The 23,704-nt window shown below is 47.7% G+C and overlaps 1 protein-coding gene across 1 annotated transcript; it reads right to left on the bottom strand.

The window, feature by feature from the left end:
* Positions 1-4,912: 4,912 nt before the first annotated feature.
* On the bottom strand, positions 4,913-22,540 carry DYNLRB1 (dynein light chain roadblock-type 1). The gene is made up of 4 exons (XM_052651048.1): positions 22,464-22,540; positions 13,844-13,919; positions 8,736-8,903; positions 4,913-5,256 (listed from the first exon to the last, which is right to left on the bottom strand). The coding sequence occupies exons 1-4, from the start codon at positions 22,464-22,466 to the stop codon at positions 5,213-5,215; spliced, it is 291 nt and encodes a 96-aa protein (XP_052507008.1). The 5' UTR covers positions 22,467-22,540; the 3' UTR covers positions 4,913-5,212.
* Between the last annotated feature and the right edge of the window lie 1,164 nt (positions 22,541-23,704).

Raw genomic sequence — 23,704 nt, 5'->3', positions numbered from 1 at the left:
TATGATGTTTTTGTTTTAGCCTCCTATACTCTTAACCAGGGCATGAAGGACTATGCCAGAGGTTCTCAACCCTACCTGTATGTCACGAAAACCCAAGGAGCTTTTATAAACTGAGCTTACTCTCAGGGATTATGATTCAAGGTGGGGCCCAAGCATAGCTTGGTTTTTGTTTTTCAACTGGCTGTCTCATCTTCACTAGAAATAAGCTCTTGCCACTCTCTCCTTTATGTCTAGACTGGGACCTAGTGCATAGCAGTCATTCACTAGTAACTGAATGAACAAAGCACTCTTTTGCAGCAGTTTGCAAAATTAAAACAAGTTTTAGGTAGTCTGCTGTTTTTGCTCATATTTTTCGTAAATATATACGAAAACCTATTACCTGAAAGCCAAAACACAATCTTGCATGTCAAAACAGTGCTTAAGCCCAGAGAATTAAAAATGATGAAATTCCCTATTCCATCTCACCTTTAGGCAAGTCTTCAACAACATATATCTTGTGAACGAGGATGTTAAAGTGTGATTATTTTCATCTGTTTCTGCTGAGACCCCCAGTACTTGCCATATGCCAGGAGGGGTAACAGGACAAATCCAGGACTGCAAGACAAAGCAGCCCACAGTGAATTCACACTTCCGCCTGATCTTATCCCACAAAAGAGCTAGAAATCTGAGGACAATTTTTAGAAACTGTGGAATTTGCTGGAGTCTCACCACAGATGGAGGGAAGTGGGAGGGTGATTCTGCTTAACCTTGAATCAACAGAGGGGGACCATGCAGAGAGGACCCTGAGAACCAGGAGTCTAAAGGAAAGTTACAGAGGGCCAGCCAGAGAGAATGCATTATCAAGTAAGGGAATGGAAGGTTGGGCCTGCATGGTGGAAGGTAACGGGGCTAGGGGGACAAGAGCCAGAGTTTTGACAACCAAGTAGAATGCACCAGAAGCACAAGCATCAGCTTTGAACACACCAGGCTCCGAGAGGAAGAAGCCAGTTCACAATACTGATAAAGCATGAACTTTCCTCATCTCACTCCCCTCTTTGCAAATAAGACAGTACAAGGTGGGGAAATAGGCCACAGTCAAGCACTTGCTGTTCCCTCCACTGCCAGGTATAAGGCTGGCAGCGCACCCAGCCTGAGGAAGGGGCCGCTTCTATCTCAAACACCTTTTAGTCATTTTGTTACACTGGACTGGACACGTCATCTGCTGATGGGGGAAGCCCGGGACTTGCCCTACTTTCCATCCAGGGGCAGGGGAAGAGCAAGCCCCAGGGAATAAAGTTAAAGACCTGGGAGACCCCAAAAAAGTGCCCTTTGATCCAGCTGAGCTTGTTTAACAAAATGGTAGGACCAGTACTTTGAATGTGTTTTCTTTCTCAATTGAATATGAAGGTAATGGTACCCCACTCCAGTACTCTTGCCTGGAAAATCCCATGGACGGAGGAGCCTGGAAGGCTGCAGTCCATGGGGTCGCTGAGGGTCGGACACGACTGAGCAACTTCGCTTTTACTTTTCACTTTCATGCATTGGAGAAGGAAATGGCAACCCACTCCAGTGTTCTTGCCTGGAGAATCCCAGGGACGGGGAGCCTGGTGGGTTGCTGTCTATGGGGTCACACAGAGTCGGACACGACTGAAGTGACTTAGCAGCCGCAGCAGCATCAGTTTAAGCTCACTGACCCTGGATTTTTGTCTACCAGTTTGATGTACCTGCCAATTTAATGATTTCTACCTATCGAATGACTTCTATCAAATCTTCAAATTTAATGATTTGATCTTTGCTGCAATGATCCAATTCATGAGGTCTCCATTTCTTTGTTCTTTTTTGGGTAATTCATGAGAACTTGGATTTGGTGCAGAAAGATGATTTAGGATTCTCAATGAAAAAATGCACAAAAAGAACAGTTGGGTTTGAGTCCAATATATGAAAAGGGAGAAAACCTGTAATTCCTGGAGTGTTTTTAGGACTCATTTCAGAAGAAAAGGCAATACCAGCTCACAGAGGAACATCCAAATTCCAGAACAGCAGCAGGGGCTAAGGAAAGATAATTGGTGAAGGGAGGCAACCACTTACCTGAACTCAGGCCCCGTGTGGGGAGCCCAGCGACAGCATGGAGGGTGAAGATCACACCTGAAGGCAATCAGACAGGTGCTGCCTCTGGTGAGTAGAGGTGGAGACGGCCTGGGCAGCAGCAGGAGAGAGCTTTTTGGGTGGAAGTGATCTCAAAGGGCTGGGGGAAGGGGGCGGGGGGGGGGGGGGCGGGGGCTGGATTGACAGGTGTAAGCATTTTTTACATCAAGGGTCAACTTGAGGTCTCTGCATTTCACTGTATGCAAATCTTACCGACTCTCCAAAAAGGGCAAACACACTAGTTAATGATACGCACGTGTGTTTAGTAGTATGTACTGCCTGCAACTGTACTTCGAAATCTGGAGAAGGCAGTGGCAACCCCACTCTAACACTCTTGCCTGGAAAATCCCACGGACAGAGGAGCCTGGCAGGCTGCAGTCCATGGGGTCCCAAAGAGTCGGACACAACTGAGCGACTTCACTTTCATGCATTGGAGAAGGAAATGGCAACCCACTCCAGTGTTCTTGCCTGGAGAGTCCCAAACATGGGGGAGCCTGGTGGGCTGCCGTCTATGGGGTTGCACAGAGTTGGACACAACTGAAGCGACTTAGCAACAGCAGCGGTACTTTGAAATGCATCCAAAAACTCAACAGATGGATGGATGGAGGGAGCAATGGCTGGTTATGTGATAAACACAGCAAAATGTTACTTGTAGCAATTATAGAATTAAATGGAGGATATAAAATTATTTCAACTTCTGTAAGAATATTCAGGACGTCCTTCATGGTCCAGTGGTAAAAACAGTCTGTGCTCCCACGCAGGAGGTTTGGTTTCGATCCCTGGTTGGGGAACTAAGATCCTGCATGCCACTTCATGCAGTCAAAAACCAATTTTTTTTCCCCCATAATGCTGGGAATAGAAACACCCTGTTATTTGGGCAAATATACTTCTGAAACCCAGAAGCCATGCCCTTCCTCCACTGTCAGTTTCTAACCTTAGCAGTTATTTTATTCCTGTACACTTACTACTTTTAAGTACAGAAAACACTAGGGTATTCGCATGTGTTATAGCATTATTTAGTGGAATGAATCCAAGGCAAGCTTCCCGGGTGTGAGGTTCCACTGCCCAGGGGATTAGGAGGTAGAGCATCTTTCTGTTCATAGACCATCTGGTTTTCCACAAAGCCAGAGGGAGCCCAAACTTTCCTCAGGGCCTGGAGGGAAGTTTTACGATGGACAATTTTAAGGCAAACAAGAGGGAGTGGTCGGGGAACTAAATGCAGGGAGGAGGGCCAGGTCCCTAAACCATTTCCAAACGCTTGCCTTGGAGCCAGACTTCCTATAGTCCTGTAATAGAAACCTGACCTCTCCTCTGGGGTAATTTGTCAACCAGACCACCTTCCCCTGCTACTCTTTTTGAAGAAACTCAAGATAGGACAGGAGAACCTTAGATTTGAATCCAAGACTCAATAGCCTCTGAGAACAAAGACAATGGTGGTCACATCGCACTTCCTCTCGAGCCCTGAATCTCTGAGAGAATTACTTATCAGTGTCGTCTGTGATCACCGCTTCCCAGCCCACAGCGACAGGAAGAGCACGAAGTGACGTCCCAGAGGATCAGGTGTGCTTGAAGATTTGGGGGTAAGTATTTAAAAGGATTATTTCTATACTAAGACAAACAGATTATGAAGTGAAAAGTTCCTATGATCTTCCACTAAAACAGATTTTGAAGAAATTTTGCTGAGCCCTTATAAACTACACCTCCAGGCTCCCAAGGGTACACTCCCCTGGGAATGCACTGTGAAGGAAACTTCACTGGAAAATTTAGAAAAGCATTTTTGTTGGATGGACACACTCACACTGGGGATGGAGGTTACTGCTTGGGGAAGGGAGCAGGACAAAGAGGGGGAAAGCTGACGTCTGCTTTATAGTTGAAATCTTTTTTACTTCTGTCAGTCAGTGTTAGTCATCTTAGTAGTGTTCGACTCTTTGTGACCCTATGGGCTGTAGCCCACCATCCTTTGTAGATGGAATTCTCCAGGCAAGAATACTGGAGTGAGTTGCCATTCCCTTCTCTCAGGGGATCTTCTCCACCTAGGGATCCAACCCAAGTCTCCTGCATTGCAGGGGGATTTTTGATCATCTGAGCCACCAGGGAAGCCCTTTTCCTCTGTCACAAGACAAAAACAACCCCTAACAAAAAGTAAATACACACCGTTTCGGGAGGGAAAACCCCCAGAGTGCTGTTGAGCGACCAATGGCCTACGGCTTGGCTTCACTGAGTGGTGAATGCACCCCGACCCCGCCCGCCCCACTGCACCCCATTCCGCGCCTTAAGGGAAGGCGGATGCTTACTCAGGGTGAGCACATGGGTGAACCAGACCACTTAGGATTTCTGGGGAAGGCAGTACGGAAACAGCAGAGCTCCTGGAGTCGGAGCCCTGTGCTCCGTCCATGAGGTCTCAGGCAAGCCATTCCGGAGAACCCAACTTCCTGACCGTTAAAGACGCTGAACCACCCCGTCCGCAGCAAACTGCAAGGGTGATATGAGCCACACCTGGCACTCAACAAATTTCACTCTCCTTTCCCTAGTGAAGTGCAGTCGGAAAAAAATGTTTCAAACCACTGATGGGGATGAGAAACGATAAAAGGGATGGCGAGGGCCAAGAGGCCCAGAAACGAGACAGCAGTTATAAGCCGTGTCCGGCTCAGCAAGTGCGGCCACAGGTGCTGAAGGAGCACAGAGCACCCCCGGCTGTGGGCGGTGCGGGCGCAGCCTCCGGACCACGTGACCACACAGGAAGCGAGACCCTTTCAACCCCGTGTTTAAAGACACACAGCCAGCCGGGTGAGCATTCTGGTTATTTTTAGTTAAAGAAAAGCAGCCTCGTCCAAGGGCGACAAAGTCAGAAGGAAACGGGGCGTGGGCTTCCCACGAGCTCTTGCTGCGAAACCTGGGCGTGGCTTCCTCCCGGAAATCGGGTAGCCGGCCAGGAGGGGCGCGGGGGAGGGGTGCGGCCCACTGGGCCACGGACTGGCCTGGGAGGGCGCCAGCGTGCCTTCCACGTGCCCGTCAGTGGACATGACTAACGCTATTACTCTTGAGGGGCATTAAATTAAGGAATGACGCAGGGAGCCAAGAAAACGGCTTATTCAGTTGGATTCTGAATCACAATCAGGAAATAGTCTTTATCTGCAAGAGAGGAAACATGAAAAAAAGAATCACCAACTGTAAAATGGGAGAAAAACACACCACAAAGCCAATAAATCATTCAATCACCAACTGTAAAATGCTGGTGCGGTGGAGAGGGATAAAAAGCATGGACGCTCAGGCTGCTTCCTGTGGCTGGGAAACAAGATGAACCCGCATGTTTGCTGTGCGGGCTTCTGCATACGCCATAAGCAAGCAGGCTCCTAACCCTGCCCAGCAGTGGCGCTTGGCAGAGCACCCTCATTTCTAATCTTCCCAGTACCAACAGAGAGGTAGGGTTATCAAGTTTTGGGGTTGGGAAACTCAGGTTCAGAGTTTAAATGAACTGCCTACAGTACTGGTTCTCCAATTAGAGTGCTGGAATAACCGGGAGGGCTGTTTAAAACAACACAGATGGCCCCACTCCAAGGGCTTGGACTCCCTGGGCCTGGGGTGGAGCCTAAAAATTTGCATTTTAACAAGCTCCAGGTGATGCTGATGCTGCAGGTTCTGGGAGAACCACTTGTTTAAGGTTACCAGGATAGTTAGTATCCAAGATGGAATTCTAACCTCAACACTGCTGCTGCTGCTGCTAAGTCGCTTCAGTCATGTCTGACTCTGTGCGACCCCTTAGACAGCAGCCCACCAGGCTCCCCAGTCCCTGGGATTCTCCAGGCAAGAATACTGGAGTGGGTTGCCGTTTCAACCCTGCTGGTCTTGGGTTAATGTCAGTTCTGTCACAAGTTCAGTTGCTGGCCTTCCAGAACCTTCTGAACTAGAAAATTTCAAAGGCACCAGGTCAAAGGGGGCCAAAGCACCTGAGTTCCAGCTCTGGGGATGGAGCCAGTCAGAAGGAATGTCCGTTATGAAATCACAGCAAGTCCAAGTCCTATGGGGTGAGCCTGACTGCCTCTCATTTTACAGAAGAGGAAATGGGAGAAGCAGGGTGTTTAAACTTTGCCCACTTAATAATCACACTCAAACATTTACCAAGGCTTCCCCGTGCTGGCTCTGGGTTGATCCCTTCTCAAACAGCATATCAGTGAATCCTCAAATCACTTTATGAGGCAGGGACCAGTGTTTTCTTATTTTTACTAATGAGAACACTAAGGCTCAGAGAATTAAATGACTTCGCCAAGCCAAGGCTAATACGCCAGGTGGGAGAGCTGAGTTTGACTCAGGTGCTGGGCGCCTCTGGTCTGCCTCTTGCTGAACACCTGAAAACCTTGGCCATATCTGCTTTGTGTCTGTTCAGAGTCAAGCCTAAACCTTGCTTCTTCCCTTGACGATGGACATCTCGGAAGGACCAGCTATTATGTAACAAGTCTCATGGCTAAGCAATCTGTGTAAGTGAAAAATCACTAACAAAAATAGAAATAACAAGCTACCAACACAGCTAATGAATAGATACTATTAGCAATACCCATGTCTTTTCTTCCAAATAACCAGGCTCCACATTCAATAACAGCACTCCAGTGCTTTGTGGGAAGTAGTGTGTTAAGGCTTGATTGCCCTGTGTTAACTCAGGTGTTCCAAGCAGACATTCTTAGAAGCTTTAAGCCAAGAAATGCTGTCTATGGAGAGTCTGGCGATTTGGAGACATCATTTGTCCTTGCTTCACACTGTGAGCTCCCATGTGGGGGCACAAGGTCTGCTCCAATTTGGAGGGTTGGCAGCCTAAATTTTAGGGGAGTGGAGGTTTGTCTGTAACCACAGAGCATGAAATCTTGAGAGGGATTTGAATTTAAATCTGATCTCAAGCTTTTCTGCTGACCTCGTGCCAACATATTCAACCAGATGAGGCATCCCGAATACCAGAGCAGGACCATCCCCTGCCAGACATTTTACAGAGATGGAAACAGGTTTGCTGGCGCTCTGTGATTTGCTTAAGGTCAGACTCATAAGAGGTGAAGCTGGAAAACCAGCTGGCGTGCCTGCTGCAGTCTATTTTCTGACAGTATCAGAGACCTCATCATTGGTTGGCCTGAGACCCATTAGACGACGATGATGATAAACAATGTATGTATGTCTTTGGAATAAATGACTGAAGTTATTCTATGTTTTCACTTGGAACTGACCTGCTCTGTCCCCAGCCCTCTAGGGAGTGTCCCCAGGAGACCGGGGGCCCCTGTGACTGGCTCTATGGGGCTCTCCTTCACAGCCTTCCAAACAGCGCCACTGGGCCCAGACAGGCCTGGGAACAGGAGCAGTGATGCTCTGCTGCAAGGAGGGGCTGGCCCCTCTCAAATTACCTCAGAATTCTGCAGCCAGCCTCCTAGCCGCCTGTGTGGCAAGCCCAGGGCCAGTCACTGTGCCAGCCTTCCCCCTGCCCTCCTTTGTCCAGGCCCCCAATCAATCCTATTACTGACTGCCTTGAAAAAACCTCCGCTCACTAAGTCAAGTCAGACAGCTGAGTTTGGCGCCTGAGGCCTTCTAAATTGGACCACACACATCACCTCCCCTCCTTCCTACACGCATCCTGCTGCTCTAGACAGGCTGCACTGCAGCCGCCTCCAACACCTCACGCTCACTCACCTCAGGGCTCAGCCACAAAGGGGACGGTGAGAGAGGAGTAACTGCAGACAGTACTGGAGGATCTGTCTACCACAGCAGGCCATGCATGTGAGTGAAGTGGGGCAGGGCAGGTGGCCCTGCTGACCCCTCCTGTGGTCAGGTGCTTAGGGGCACCTCCCAGGGTGAGCATCTCGTCACCCTGAGAATAGATGCTAAGACCGGTACTGTTTGCACCACACAGTCCCCAAGTACTTCATGTGAAAACAGAGCAATCCCTTCCCGTGCTGGAGGAGAGACTGTCTGCATGGGGACCAGAGAAACAGGACTGTATTTAAGAACTGGGCAAACTGATGTTTTTTGTGTTTTTTTTTTAGAATGAATGAGTGCATGGTGGTTTTGCCTCACGCTTTGGTTTAGAATCACTGCATTCTTTTTCCTTCGGGCACAGCTCCAACTCCACCACCACCACCCCCCCGCCCCCCCACTCGCTTCCTCTTCACCTGTGCCCTCCTCTGGGAAGCCTTTGCTGACTGCCACAAGCAAGCCTAATCACGCCCTCCTCCATGTGCCCAAGTGCTCCATGAGTTCCCCCAAATCATGACTGACCAATACGCTTGCACACACACACAGACACACAGACACAGACACACACACAGACACAGACACACACACACACACACACACGTGTCTATCTCCCCCACGACACTATAATTCCCTACTTGGGCCCAGAATTCCCTACTAGGGCCCAGAACCCAGGACAGGGTCTGCCTAGAGTCACTGTGAATGAGGACTTGCTGGGGATGCCAGCCGGGCTGGGCCAGGTGATGGGACTCTCCAATCTGTACCTTCTGCTCTTCAGGCCTTTCTGTGGAACCCACGGACACACCCACACCCGAAGCCTTCCTGATAGCTACAGAGCCTGCACAGTGAGGGTCTGCTCTCAAGTGGGGATGGGGAAGACCCCTTACCTGGTGCAACCATAATTTCATTTTTCTTGGAGCGAATTCGAAGGAAGGTGAGGTCATTCTGGGGGTCAATTTCGCGCACGGTGCTCCGGGCCTTCAAGATGAAGTTGTGCATGAGGTTGGCGTACTGTGTGGTGGTGGGGTTGTCCATGGTGCTCTTGATGGGAATGCCTGCGGGGAGAGCAGAGACTGAGCAGAACCCTGGGAGTGCCTTTCTGCCCTGCTCCCAGCCCCGCACCCAGAAGTCCAGAGCCTAGACTGGCAGTTAACACTCATCGCCCAGTGTTCACTGAGGACTTGACAGGCAAGTGCTGAGCACTTGAAGGATGTTAGCTCCAGTCCCCAGAACTGCTCTAAGGATGGCGTCACCATCTTTACTTGTCAACCAGGCAACAGAAGCTCTGAGCAATGAGGTGGCCTGCTGAGGTCTCACAGCAGATAAACAGAAGCAGTGGGGCCAGGATTCCAGTGAAGTCCTGCCGGCTTCACTGCTGGGCTCCCTTCACAGGGCCACATACTGACTGGTTTCCAGAAACAGAAGGATAGACTATCACTCATAACACTGAGAATATGAACAAAGAATAGTTCCTACAAATCTGTAAATACTGAAAAGTACAAGAAGGTCAGCCCGTGCCAAGACAGAACCATCACTAGTGTTTTAAAGCTCCAGTTCCTAACAAGGCTTAGGGCTCAGGCATAAACACACTGTCTACACACATGATGGTGCCCCCAAGTTAAAGCCTGTTTCTCTGTCTGCACACACCCTTGTAAACAGCGTTGCTACTGCTTTCAATGAGCCCACAAGTGGCCATTCCACAGGGTTAATCATTCCCCTATTGCTGGGGACTCAGGCTGCATTTTTTACTTAATCACCTCGTACTGAACAACATCCTGCACCAAGCCTTTCCTGTTTTAAGGACTGCGTCCTTGCAATGAACTATTAAATGGCCCGCCCTCACTGGACGGTGCCTGTTGTCATGGAGGTGAGGGATGGGGCTTAGCTTGAGACACCTCAGGCCACGACTAGGTCATCAGAAGCCAATGAATCACTGTAACATGTCAGCTAGAGGCTCCAGCGATGGGGCCCCAAGTGCTCACAGTGCACAGGCTCTTGTGACAAGTGTGCCCCACGTCGCTCCCCACACATCAGTGGCTGGATTTCGGCTCCAGGACCCTGCCATCTGGCCTAGAACTGACCAGCCAAAGGCTCAGCCAAAGACAGTCACCCGCAGACCTACCCATGGGTGGCAAGAAACTAACCAAACCTTGTCTTATTATGGCACAGTGAGTACAGGCAGAAGAGGGCATGGGAGCAGGAGCAGCAGCAGTGAGTCAGAGGCTGCTCTGAGCCAAGTGGAGTTATGAGGACAGGTTGCAGTGATCACTTGCCTCTAAAGGAAAAGATGACCAGGTCACGAGGGCAGATGTTGTGTCCTGGGTGGCAACTAGGTACCCACCAGGGCCCCACGAGGCCTCATTCAGTGGTGGAACCTTCCTTGGGACAGCAGTATAAGCAGCTGGGGAGATGACCAGTAGGAACTCTGAAATCGAGGACCTGGGCTTCTCCCCTGGCTCTGCCCCTTCCTGGCTACGTGGCCTTACACAAGTGATCTAACCTAAGCCTCCATTTCCTTATCTGTAAAATAATGCCTGTGCTTCATCGTGCTGCTGGGAGGCCTAAATGTGTCTTAATCCATCTGAAAATATTGAGCAAAAGCATGCACAGAGTAAGTGTTGATTTATTATTGACATCACCCACGCTATGAACCCCATCCCCAGGTAACCTGAGGGGCCAGTCTTGAGGCCTGGCAAAGCCTGGGGGTGGGTGGGGGTCAAGCCCCTTGGCTTTCTTTTTGTATTCCGTCAGGCCACCTTCTCTCAGGTCCCTCTGCCTGGAGCTGTCTTTCCCTTCCCTGCTCTCTCCTGACTCCCGCTGTCCCTCATGTCTCCCTCCACCCCCGGACGTGGTCAGGCGCCCCTGACACCTGTCCCCAGCAGACTGGACGCTCCCGAAGGGCCAGAGGCAGATCTGATGTGCTCACCAGTGTCTTTAGGGAGACTGCATCAAATATTTATGGCTGTTGTTAAAAAATGAGTAGACACAGGTGTGCTTTTAGTTCAAATATACTGTCATGAGTGTGATCACATGTCTACCAAGTGAGAGGGTGTGTAAGGGAGAAAAGAAACTAACCTCTTGTTGGTTCACTGTAAAAACGAAAGAAAACATGGAGCTGGCAGGGTGGGGACGGAGGGCAGGGACCAACACTGGGGATAATTTCAAACAAGCACAAGAGAGAATTCCAGATTCACAGGATGCCAGAGCTGGGGAACACCTCAAAGACAGCCGAGTGAGTAGGTGGCCTACTGCAGGCCGTGGCCTCCACAAACGGGGGCTAAGCGCCTGCAGTGGTGGCTGGTCACCTCAAAGCCGTGATTTCGAATCTGGGGCTCAGATCTGTCAGGTTGTATAGCCAGGTCCGCCCACCAACCCCCCTCATCAATCAACAATTAAAACACAATAATAAAACTTAGGTATTTATTGAGAACCAACTTTGTGTCAGCATTACTCTGGGTGCTGGGGATACAGAAATAATCACAAGAGATAAAGCTCTGCCCTCAGGGATTTACACATTTGAGACTTTTATTTTGCCCTGTGTGGGTAGCAGCAGATGGCAGGGGGTCTGGAGGGTACAAATAGGATGTTCCTTACATTCCATTCTTGGTTAAGTCTGCTTAAAGGTACATTTTTATTTTGAAACATCATTTAAATCTGGCCAAGGGTGAGACATCACCAGGCAGTGGCAGGTGGTTGGTAAGCGACTGGGACAAGAGCATGTCCTGATTTCAGAGGAGGGGAGCAATCCCTCCGGATTGCTGGTCAGGGAGGACATCCTGCTGGAAGAGGCAGCTGAACTGAATCACAGAGGTAGAAAGCCCCAGAGGTGTATCAGTGATCCCTAATACAATCACCCTGACTGAGCACCTCTAATGCAAGCCTTCAGAGGGGCTAAGGGTCCCCCAGAGCAGTGAGTTCTGACCACCTCCATCTGTGGCTGGGTGATCCAGGGCAGGTCAACCTGACTGCTCTCAGCTTCTGGTTTGTCATCTGAAAAATGGGCAAATGTCCCTACTTTACAGAAATGTGTGAAATGTAAATGAGAATCTGAAGAGGGATATCTATGAATGGACCACAAATTAAGAAGCACATGGGGAATTTCCTGGTGGTTCAGTGGTTAGCACGCTATACTTCCACTGCAGAGAGCACAGGTTCGATCCCTGGTCAGGGAACTAAGATCCTGCATGCTGTGTGGCTCTGCCATCAAATAAACAAGCAAATAAACAGATGGATAAAGAAACAAACACACAAGAATTTTTGACATTCATGTGGCATTTACTATACATCAGGCACTGTTCTAAAAGCTTCCCTCAGAAAGAGATAGTGTGACTGTCCACATTTTACAGATGAGAAAACAAGCTGAGAGGTTAAGTGACTTGTTTAAGATCACATAGTTGGTAAGAGAGTAAAGTCAGGATTCACGCCCAGGCAGTCTGATTGCACATTCCACATTAGCTACTGTGCCATACTGCCACATTAGTACACAAAAAGTAAGTGCTCATCAGTATCAAAAAGGTAAGAAGTTGGGGCTCTATTTTCCCAATGAAAAAGCTCAACTTTGAGGGCAGTTTTACACAAGAATGAAGGCTTGTGGTCTGGAATACTGGTGGCAGTCTAGGGGGTCCCAGCTGGGGAGTCAGCCCCTGGGGCTGTTTCTAAAATGTCTATTTACAGAAGAGTCTCATACCAAGTCTTCTGGGTCTTAGAGCAAGAAGCTCCTTGGAGCAAGGACCAAGGAAGCAGCTTGAGGCGGCTAAGTTCTGAAGAGGGGAAGGGAAAGCCTTGGCCACCCAGCTGATGAGTGGTGGACCTGAGATGCCTCCCATAGTGTCCTCAGGCTCCCCACCCCGCTGCCTCTGAATGCAGTGACCACACGGTTTAATCAGAGCCTGACAAAGCTGGGGCACACATTTTACCTAGCTATGGGCTGGCCGGGGTCTGACGACTTGGAAAACAACATTCTAACTGAGGACACGCGACCTTCTATTTGTTACCCTTGGTGACTTTCATTCTGCTCTATTTAAGCAGGCACTGTTGAGAATTCTGCGATTCCAAAATAAGGCCCAGAATGACAATGCATACACACAGAGGCTCTCCAGGAGCGTCAAACAAAGCCAAGCGGACTGAATGCACTGGGCTGGAGAATGGGGCGGGGGGCCCAGCTGGGGGACCCTGGACACGGCCGGGGACTGAGCCCAGCAGCCACTCTCTGGTCCTTCAGGGAACCCTGTGGGAGAAAGAGCCCAAGTGCACTCGGACAGACTTGGGGTAAAATCTTGGCTCTATAATGGTGGCAAAATCGAATTTCTAGACTCACTCTTCTCTACTGCAAAATGGAGACAACAGAGCCGCTTCAAGAAATGACAGAAAGGACCTGTCTGTGGAGCACCAGCCCGCGGCCTGGCAGAGAACAGGTGTGTAATAGTATCGGTCTCCTTCTTCATCACGTCTACTGTGGTTTGAGAAAAACTAGCATCTGTACCGTTTTACAGTTGTTGAAATAATGTCCCAGAAGAGGAAGGAAAACTATAGGCCCAAAGCAGCTGACAGCAGTGTGAGACAGCAGAAGAGAAGCAGAGACAACATTAAGGGGGAATGGAGAATGGACACTGGGCTGGAGCTAAAAATTTTACGTATGTGAACCACGGAGCAAAATCAAAACCCCAAACAGGAACTCGGGAGTAAACAGATGCAAGAGAGTAACAACTATAATTATGACCGAGAGAAAAGGCACTGGACAAGGGCTGACTGAAGAAGTATGGCACACTGAGGAGTATGACGTGTCAGGGCAGTGGGGTAGGGAGGATTTTTCCTTTTTTTAAATTAAGAATTCTAGTAATGGTACTAGGAAACTGGAGGTGACTTAAAAAAAAATAAAAGGATGAGAACTAGATCAGGTACATGAGAGGTTTAGTAAAAAGCAAGTGTTATGCCGTGTTGGGCTCTTTTCTGGGGGCTGGCCAGCACTCAGCTCATGGCTGGAAGGAGGGTGTACCTTCTGTGTTTACCACGATGATTCCCTGCACACCCTTCTGGCTTTGGAGTCGTTTCAGGGTCTCCTCCACCTCTGCCTGCCAGAGAGAATAAGACCAAGGTTAGAGCAGTCAGGAAGCCTGGATCAACTCCCTCGTACCCGAGGCAGATGAATCACACTTCCCAACAACAAACAGCTAATACCCGGGCACGTGGCACCTCCTGCAAGCTCCCCGGGACTACCTAGAACAGTCCTGAGGCCACCACCAGCATCGAAACCAACAGTGTGGGGTGGGGCTGCTCCCTCTGCCCACCAGGGGCTCTCTGCCCCTCACTTAGTAGGGAGCAGAACTCAAATACTATTCCCAGGAGTATAGGCACATCCATGACTCAGCTACTTGGTACAGCTGGGGGACAAACCAGAGGAAACTAATGATTTGAAAAATTCCAAATGGAGGTGTCTAACAGGAAGGAGATACACAGTCATCTGTGGCCTGAAGAGCACATCCCAAAGGAAGCAAAATGATCCCATGAGGATGGACTCAGTGACTGGTAAGCTGGCACCTGAGACAGTGTAACCCAGCACACAGCCAGAGGAAAGGCAGGGGAGGGGCTCGTGAATCCTGCATCGTCAGGAGCTGGTCTGGGTGGGCGACTCTGGCACATGCGATTTGTAAACCGAGTGGACAATCAGACTGTGAGTCCTCACCTCGCCAGGCAAGACCTTCTCTGTTGTTACTCCCATCTCTTCTACCCTTCCCTCCACTCTCCACCTGTTATGTCTGTGTCTCCCTGCCTCCACAGCTTTTACCAAACAAGGCCTCTTCTTCGCTGAAATCCCAACAAATTCTCCAGGATCATCTTAGATATCACGTCCTCCACGAAGCCTTTACTGATTCCAATTCAGTGGCCTTTGGCCATTTCCAACGGACTCCCTGAACTCTTGACTGTCTCTCTCTCTGGGAATCAGTTAAGTGTTGTTTGACTTAAAGTCTCTCTAATGGTCTGCAGAGCAGGGGCTCAATGAACAGCTGTTAAACTGAACTAGGCCTAACTCCCCCTGTGGATGGAAATTGGTCTTCAAGTGTGTTTGATCTCAGGAGGTCCCTTCTAGACCCATCCAGAATCTAGTGAGATGCTCCTCACAGGCTGAAGGTCAGACTCTTGGACACAGAGGCTCTGTTCACCAAAAGAGAGTGGTACCCCACCCTCACAGGCTGATGAGCTGGCCCAGAGGAGGAGCTTCTCAGCAGAGGATGGAGACAGCACAAAGAAAGATTGTTTTTCTAGTAGGCCCAAGCCTCACAATCCAGTAACTGCCACCCACTTTCCACTGACGTGTGAATACTCTCAAATGCTGGAGGGAAGGGCAAACAAGTTCCTCCTACAAAATGGCAAAGAGCCTGACGCCTCTGTAATGTGGAGCCTTGGTAAAAGGACATGGCTAGCTATGTGGACTGAAAGTACAACGCAGTGGGTTATGCGTGGGTGAGATCTTGATTCATTCACTGGACTTTCACTGAGCTCCGACCACACACTATTCCGGAGAGGAGTGACAGAGTATTATAGGACAGTGGTCAATACTACACAGTACTCAACCTGACCTGGTAGCCCTCCTGGAAATTCATCCTAAGGAAACGATCCGAGAGAACTAAGGGCAAGATGTTTGCTGCAGTGACATCTTTAGTAACAAAAAGCAGGAAGAGCCAAAACTGCCCAACATCTAGGGAAAACGTCAAGGGGATTACGAATGTCCATTCACAGGAATATACCACATTAACGATGGTAATCAGAATATTTATAATACCTTAAAAAGAAAGTGCTTGGGAAACGGCATCCGCGTGAAAACAAGAAGAGGGCTAGAAGGATCACGAATGAAATAAAAAGCCACACCAAGAGTAGGGAATTATAGATAAGGTTTTCTTTTTTTTTAACAGCCTCTTTTACTCTATTATATTATTTTTATTTAAAAACATTTTTTAACCCATCTCTCTGTCTATCCAAGAGATCACAGATCTCTGACATGGGACTACGGAGCTCTGACATTCTCAACATTGCAAGAATAAGAATACCTAAGAATAAGCAGGATGGCAGTTTAGGACATTTCAATCAACATGCAATCAAACTAGGGATGGGGAAAGCTAAATATGGCAGAATCGAAGTCCAAAATACCCCTGGAGGTTGGAAAGAGAGGCTGAAATGAAAAAGACGAAATTCTGTAAAACAATCATTCGATAACTGTATGGGAATCTTCTATGTGTCAGATGTTGTTTAGGCCTAGGGGTGCTGTGCTGGACACAGTACAACAAAAACCCTGTCCTCATGAAGCTGATTTTGGGGGTGGAGTGGGGGGAGGGAATCAGACATTAAGCAAAAGCATAAATAAAATACAAATGTCAGATTCAGTAGGGATGGGGGATCTGGAAAGCAAGGGGCTGATGGCAATTTTAAACAAGGTGGTCACAGAAGGCCTCGCTAAGGTGATAGTTGAGTAGAGATCTGAAAAGAAACAAAGGAGCTAACCAGGTGGATTTCCAGGGAGAGTGTTCCAGAAAAAATGCAAAGGGGTCAGTGTGGCTGAGGGCAGTGGGTGGCAGGCAGCCAGAGGAGAGGGAGGCAGGATCAGACTAGATTTCAGCTGTGTCGTAGACCAGAGTGACGACTTTGGTTTTTAAAGGCAGGGGGTATGAGGAGCCACTAGCAGGTTTCGGGTGAGCAATGACAAGATCTGTTTCATAAGGATGCCCTGGCTGCTGTGTGGAGAATGGACTGCAGGGGGCAAGCACAGCCCGCCAGAACCCGGCCTGGCCTGGTGAGTACTGCTCTTTCCGAAAGCGGGCAACCTCCTCTCCCTCACTCACCACTAGATGTAACTAACTCCCAAGTCTCTGGGCTCCGCTCATGAGTCTCCTGTGCGAGGCCTGCTCTGGACACCTGCCCCTCTTCTAGGTACCCAAGGCACCCTGACTCCATGGCACTTATCAGCAATGAGTGTAACTATCTGTTCTGCTTATCTCCTGCTGCTGCTGCTAAGTCGCTTCAGTCGTGTCCGACTCTGTGCGACCCCAGAGACGGCAGCCCACCAGGCTCCTCCATCCCTGGGATTCTCCAGGCAAGAACACTGGAGTGGGTTGCCATTTCCTTCTCCAATGCATGAAAGTGAAAAGTGAAAGTGAAGTCGCTCAGTCATGTCCGACTCTTTGGGACCCCATGGACTGCAGCCTACCAGGCTCCTCCGTCCGTGGGATTTTTCCAGGCAAGAGTACTGGAGTGGGGTGGCATTGCCTTCTCTGATCTCTTCCTCCAGACCCAAGGAAACCTGGGAGCAGGAACCCAGATATTTTGTAATCCCAGTACCTGGTACAGCTTAATAGATACTTGAGGAACAAATAAAAACCATTTCCTCAACTGTGTTTTACAAAAATCAACCTTTTTAAGTATAGTACCCTGGGCTTACAGTACCCAGCGTGATGAGCGAGGGTCTATATGATCCTGAATTTAATGAGACCCAACCACTGAGATCTAGCTGCTTAAAACGTAAACATGCTTACCAAAAAAGGGAGGACACACAAGTATACCTGACCTACTCAGTATCTGCTACAGCTCAGATATTAGGATGAATGTCTTCAGACACCTCTCATCTGAACCTTCCATGGTTAGTATGAGATCCATTTTACAAGGAGGAAACCAAGGTTCAGAAAGGAGAAGCATTTTGCCCAAGGACACACAGAAGGTCAAGAGAAGCATTGAATACACCACTGACCACAAATGAAGATGTCCCCATCCTCACGAGTTCCGATTTTGGTACAAGAGACTTTCAAAAACAAGTGGCAATACTCTTGCAGCGTACAGGGATGGGGGCTGGGGGGCCGGGGTGGGCAGGGGGATGCTTCTTGGATGAGTGTGGTCAGAACACACCCAAGGATGTAATCCTTAAGCCAAGAACTAAATGATGAGAAAGAAAAGTACTCCAGAAAGCAGCATGAAAACTAACAGTGAAATGGGAAGCAGTTCAGCATGTTCAAGGAATAGAGAGAATCGGTATTGGAAGGTTTTTGATTCTCTGCTAATCTGACAAGCAAAACCCAAATAACAAAAAGTCAACCTTTCTTTAATTTTTAAGAATTATCAGTGAGGGGACTTCCCTGATGGTCTGGTGGTTAAGAATCTGCCTTGCAATGCAGGGGATGTGGGTTCGATCCTCAGACAGGGAACTAAGATCCCACATGCCATGGAACCATGACTATTGCGCCCCCTGGCCTGGAGAGTCTGTGCCCTGCAATGAAGCTCCCACATGCCACAACTAAGACCCAACACAGCCAAATAAAAAAAAGAAAGAACTATCAATGAGGCTAGTCAGAAAAAAACAAAACCAAAACTTATCAGTGAAGTTAAGCTGGAATTTGACTGTTTGCATCTCTCCTTTTCCAAGTCTTTTGCTTTTTCTACTAATTTTGTTGATTTTCAAAAACTCTTAAGTTAGAAATTTTAGATTTCTGCCCATCATATAAATTACACTTCTCCCACTTTTCTACTTTAAGTTTACAGTGTTTTTCAATAATCAGAGGTTCTGAATTTTTATGTAATCAAACTTAATAAAAACCTTTTCCTGGAAGACTAGACAATAGCTTCTCCAGCCTGATCACAGCTAGTAGGGTGGGGTTAGGCCTGGGGGGTGGGGGTCATGAGGTCTACAGGAGGCAGTAGGCACCTGCCTTCAGGAGCAACTGCTTAAAACAAACGTCAGGTTCAGCCCTGAAGGAGCCAAGAAAGAAAACAAACGCTGCCAAAAGGACAAGAGCAGCCACAGCAACATTAGCAGATGCAAGAGTCCCAGCCAGGCATCCAAGTCATGCCACCTTTGTCTCTAAAGTCTGTTATCCTTGCAGTGCTGGCCGACTGGTACCAGATGTATCTAAGTGGATATGCAGCCCCTCGGGGTCGGCTCACATCTCCAAATTCCTGCCCTGTTCCTAGAAAGAGCCCGGCTGGGACCCTCAGCACCCCGAGTCTTTATTTCTATTAACATGGGAGTCTGCACCAGAGAAGGGGCCAGGCTCCTGGGTTCTCTAATTTCTAGGTGCATGCTGCTAACAGACAAAAAAAGACTCCAAACAAATAAAAAAGTAGCAGTAAAACTCCAGGATTATTTGCTGGTTTGGCACAGGAGGGGTAACCATTGAAGCAAATGATTCACAAAGAAACTGTGACCAATGTGACGACCAAGCATAAAAAAGTTTTAATTTCTGTTAAACAAAAAGAAATTACAAGGAGGGGACAACATCTGCATCAAATACAACAGACAAGAGAGTAATTTCAAAACATCACACAGAATGATTAAGAAAAACAGCAAGTCTCTAAAAATTAAGTGGGCAAAAAGGATAAGAGGAGAAAATACACCTCAGAGAAACCACAAACACAAGAAAGATGTTCAACGTTCCCTGTAAATAAAGACATGAAAATTACAGCAATGCCGAGGTTATGTTTTTGAACACTGGCAGTTATTACGGTAAAACTGGTACAAAGGCAATGAGACCTTTTGGGAAAGCTATAGGACAACACTATTATGAGAACCATATGTGCCGATCCCCTTGCTTCAAATTCTTTGAGAATTTCTCCTAAGGAAATAATCTAATAAATGTGGGGGAAAAAAAGAAAGAAAAACAAACTACACATTCAGAGACATTCATCACAGCGTTATTTCTACTACTGAAGAACTAGACGCAACCCAAAGGTATACCGGGGGGAATGTTTAGCAAATTATGATAAAAATATTTCATTGATTATTATTCAGTCACTAAAAATGATTCATTACAAAGAGAGATAGCAACAAAGTTATATGTCTTTGGGTATTAAACAAACAAAAAACTAGCAGGTATATCTTGAATGTGAATACGTGAACAAAGAGGAAGGAGAATGTACAAAGGTGAAAATACTTGTGTGGTGGAGTAAAACTGGATGCTAATTATAGCCGATTTTTATATCACCAGAGTAAAGGGCAATTTGTCATTTTCTACCAAAATGTTCATAGGGTCGCAAAGAGTCGGACACGACTGTGCGACTAACACACACACACACCCCCCAAAATGTTAAAATGTGCACGCCATAAGTATCACTACTACATAATGCTACATCAACATGAGCACGAGTGGAAAAAGAAAAAAAACAACAGTACTGCAGCACTGTCTGGAGTGAAAAACTGTAAACCATCTAAATGGACATAATGCAATGGAATAAGAAAACAGTCCTATAAAAGAATAAAATAGATTTGTATGTATCAACATGAAAAATATTTGTTTTTTTTTAATGAACAAAGTTAAAGAATGAGATTATACGTATAACCTAAAATAAGCTTGTGTGTGTGCTTTCTTAGTCATGTCTGACTCTTTCTGACCCCATGGACTGTAGCCCGCCAGGCTCCTCTGTCCATGGAATTGCCATTTGGTACTCCAAGGGATCCTCCCAACCCAGGAATCGAATCCTTGTCTCTTACACTGGCAGGCGGATTCTTTACCACTGTGTCACCTTGATACGTATAAATACACACATTCCAATTTCATGTAATAAACATGTTATATACAAATGTGCTTATGCACTAAACAAATCTGGAAGAAGACATATCCAACTGTCAACAGTGATCAGCAGAGGGGAGTGAGATGGGGACTACATACACTTTTCTAAGTTACATATTTCCGTAATGGTTGAATTTGTTAAAACATGCATCTAAAGTATGTTTTGCTTTTATGAATACACAATAGCATGGTACAGGTTGCAGGAAGCTCTGATTCGTGTAAGAAAAAGGGGTCTCATATATATATATATATATATATATATATATGAAAAGCTATGACAAACCTAGACAAAGCTATGACATAGCTAGAAAACCTAGACGTTGCTAGAAAAGCTGACAAATCTATACAGCATATTAAAAGCAGAGACATCACTTTGCCAACAAAGGTCCATGTACTCAAAGCTATGGTTTTTCCAGTAGTCACGTATGGATGTGAGCATTGGACTATAAAGCAAGCTGAGCACCAAAGAATCAATGCTTTTGAACTGTGGTGCTGGAGAAGACTCCTGAGAGTCCTGGAGAAGATTCCTGAGAATCCCTCAGACTGCAAGGAGATCGAACCAGTCAATCCTGAAGGAAATCAGTCCTGAATATTCATTGGGAGGACTGATGCTGAAGCTGAAACTCCAATACTTTGGCCACCTGATTCAAAGAACTGACTCTTTGGAAAAGACCCTGATGCTGGGAAAGATTAAAGGCAGGAGGAGAAGGGGACAACAGAGGATGAGATGGGATGGCATCACCGACTCAATGGACAGGAGTTTGAGCAAGCTCCAGGAGTTGGTGATGGACAGAGAAGCCTGGTGTGCTACAGTCCATGGGGTCACAAAGAGTCTGACACTACTGAGCAACTGAACTGATATATACATACAGATATAATAAAAGAAACTAACAGTGTTTGTTTCTGAAGAAGACCAAGGTTGGGAGACCGAGGTTGGGGGTCCCAGTTGGGTGGGAGATCTATTTTCCATTTATATCTTTTCAGATTTTCTTTTTAACTGTGTGTAAGATTTATCTGTTAAAAGTTAATTTTTCTCTTTACAGTTTAAAAAGTGATGTGAAAGATGAAGTTACTTCTCTATATTATAACCTAGCTAACTATATAAAGCAAAGTACATTGCTAAACTATATAGAGGAAAAACTGAAGAGAAAAAGACTAATTGTAATATACCCAATCATAAGTCGTTACTTAACTCCGGATCATGGTATTGTTTCTTATTCCTTTTCCATTTTTCTTATGGTCTTTAAATACTTATATAAGATTTTAAAAAACCATTCACAGGTGTTAAACGTGGGAACGGTTTTAAACCTGATTTAACCTTTAAAAGGTCTTCTCAAGTTATTTTAAAGTTGGGAGGATTAAAAACACAAGAAAACAAACCTGTAATGAGCCCACAGTTCCAGCCAGCAGGGCAAGAACCCCAAGGGTGGATCCCACTCGTTTCTGACTCATGCATCATGTCCCAGCGGCTCAAAAGAATTACGGGGACACAAAGGCAGCAATCAAGCTTCTAGGGTTTAAATCCACCTCCGCCATTTCCTGGGGCAAGACACTTAGCTTCACTGGGATTTAGATTCCAAGTATGTAAAACGGGGATAATGGGTGTACCTACTTATCTATGTAGGTACACCTACATAGTTATGGGGTGTACCTACATGTAGGTATGTAGGTACGGGGAGGCGTTTAGCAGAGCCAGACACGAATTAAGCTCCCAGTAAATGTAATCATTACAGTTACAGTCGTGCAACAAGGTCCAGGATGCTAGGATGCAGGGTTTTGTGGGCAGGCCTCCCCACCTCCGTCCACCTCTAGCCGAGGCCTAAACAACTGCTTCCGGTCAAGGGACTGCCGGATCCGGTGGCCCCGCCTCAGTCCCTTCTGAGTCTGGAGGCCCGCGCCGCCCCGGTTCCGCCTTCCAGACAGCTCGGGCCCGGCCCCGCCCAGCCCCGCGGATGCCCAGCCAGGCGCTCAGAGCCGTCCCCGGTGGATGGAAGGCCAGGCTTATGGTGGTGGAAAGTCGTGCTCGGCCACCTCCCGGCCGCCTGCCACAAGCTCCCGGCGGACACTCACCATCTCGGACCGATCCGGTAGCTCTGCGTCGCCGGCCCTCAGCCCAGTCCCGCAGCCTCTCTGCGCCTGCGCACAACTCCTTGTCAAGGCGGACAGCCTCGATAGCCTATCAGAAACCAGCGTAGGACGGCGGGGCGGGCGGGTAGGCGGATCTTAGTCAGCTCCCTCAGGGTTCGAGGGGAATTTCCTTGTGCAGTCAGAAAGTGAGCGGCAAGAGAGCAAAGGAGCACTTCAGCTATGGAAAATTCCTCACTCCCACTGTGCCGAAAAGATGCTGGTTCGCGTTGTTGGAAGAGGCTTTCAACCCTCGTCTTGAGTTGGCTCTGGGTGGAGGGTGATTAGCGATTCTGAAGGCGAGGACTGGGGGTGCTGAGGCCTTTGCTCTCAGGTTGAGGCAAAAACAAGGCGCGAAGCCCAAATGCTCTAAAAACGCTAGAAAACCTGGAGTTCGGGCTGGAGTCAAGCGTCCTTGGGGGTCTCCAGAGCGACTCACTTGGGAATATTCCATGCAGGCTCTGAGAAGTGGTCAAGGCTAGCCTGGCAGTCTGCATACTCTGAATCCCTGTGTTCCCTTGGAGGAGCCCCTTCACATTCTGTGCTCCCTCACCGTCCCAGAGCCCTGTGTGTGTTCCGTCTTTCACAGAACTTCCTGTGGTCTGTAGCAGGGAATGATTTACTAATTAGTGAACCTCCGCGTTACTGGGCTGACACCCTCCCTAACTCCTGCAGGCTCAGTTTAGTTTCTTCTAGTCACTGGAGTTTGCTGGATTTCAACAGATGATCAAGCTCCCAAATTTCTTTCCACCGTAGCCTCAGTTGGGGAGGACTTGGTTCTCTTTCCATGGGCGTCCGCACATTAACAGGACTGAATAGTGACTTTACAATGAGTAAACCTGGCAGACACCGTGTTAACCGGAGGGTTCAGGTTAACATAGCTGCAAATGGGACATATTCATACGTGCCCTTTGATACCATGCACCAAGGGTACACCACCTCCGCTTTTGTTTTTTTCCACAAAAATCCATGGCCTTAACTGAGAAAACATTAAACTTGAGGGGCATTCTACAATGTGCCCGGGGAAATACTCTTCAAAAAAAAAAAAAAAATCAAGGTCATGAAAGACTAGGATTGAATGAGGGACTGTCACAGGTTGGACGAGACTGAGAAAAATACTGGTGGGAAAACTGGTGACAGCTGTATAAAGGTTTAAAACGTTTAGTATAAAAGTTGAGTGTTACTTT

Source organism: Budorcas taxicolor, chromosome 13 (genome assembly GCF_023091745.1).
Source record: "Budorcas taxicolor isolate Tak-1 chromosome 13, Takin1.1, whole genome shotgun sequence".
Lineage (NCBI taxonomy): Eukaryota > Metazoa > Chordata > Mammalia > Artiodactyla > Bovidae > Budorcas > Budorcas taxicolor.
The sequence above is the reverse complement of the archived record's forward strand: the minus strand, read 5'-3'. Positions and strand labels throughout refer to the sequence as shown.

Coding starts and splice junctions, on each gene's coding strand:
- DYNLRB1 (XM_052651048.1), bottom strand. Junction 8,904..13,843: donor CATCGTGGTAAACACAGAAG/GTACACCCTCCT, acceptor CTCTCCCCGCAG/GCATTCCCATCAAGAGCACC. Junction 5,257..8,735: donor TGAAATTATGGTTGCACCAG/GTAAGGGGTCTT, acceptor CCTCTCTTGCAG/ATAAAGACTATTTCCTGATT.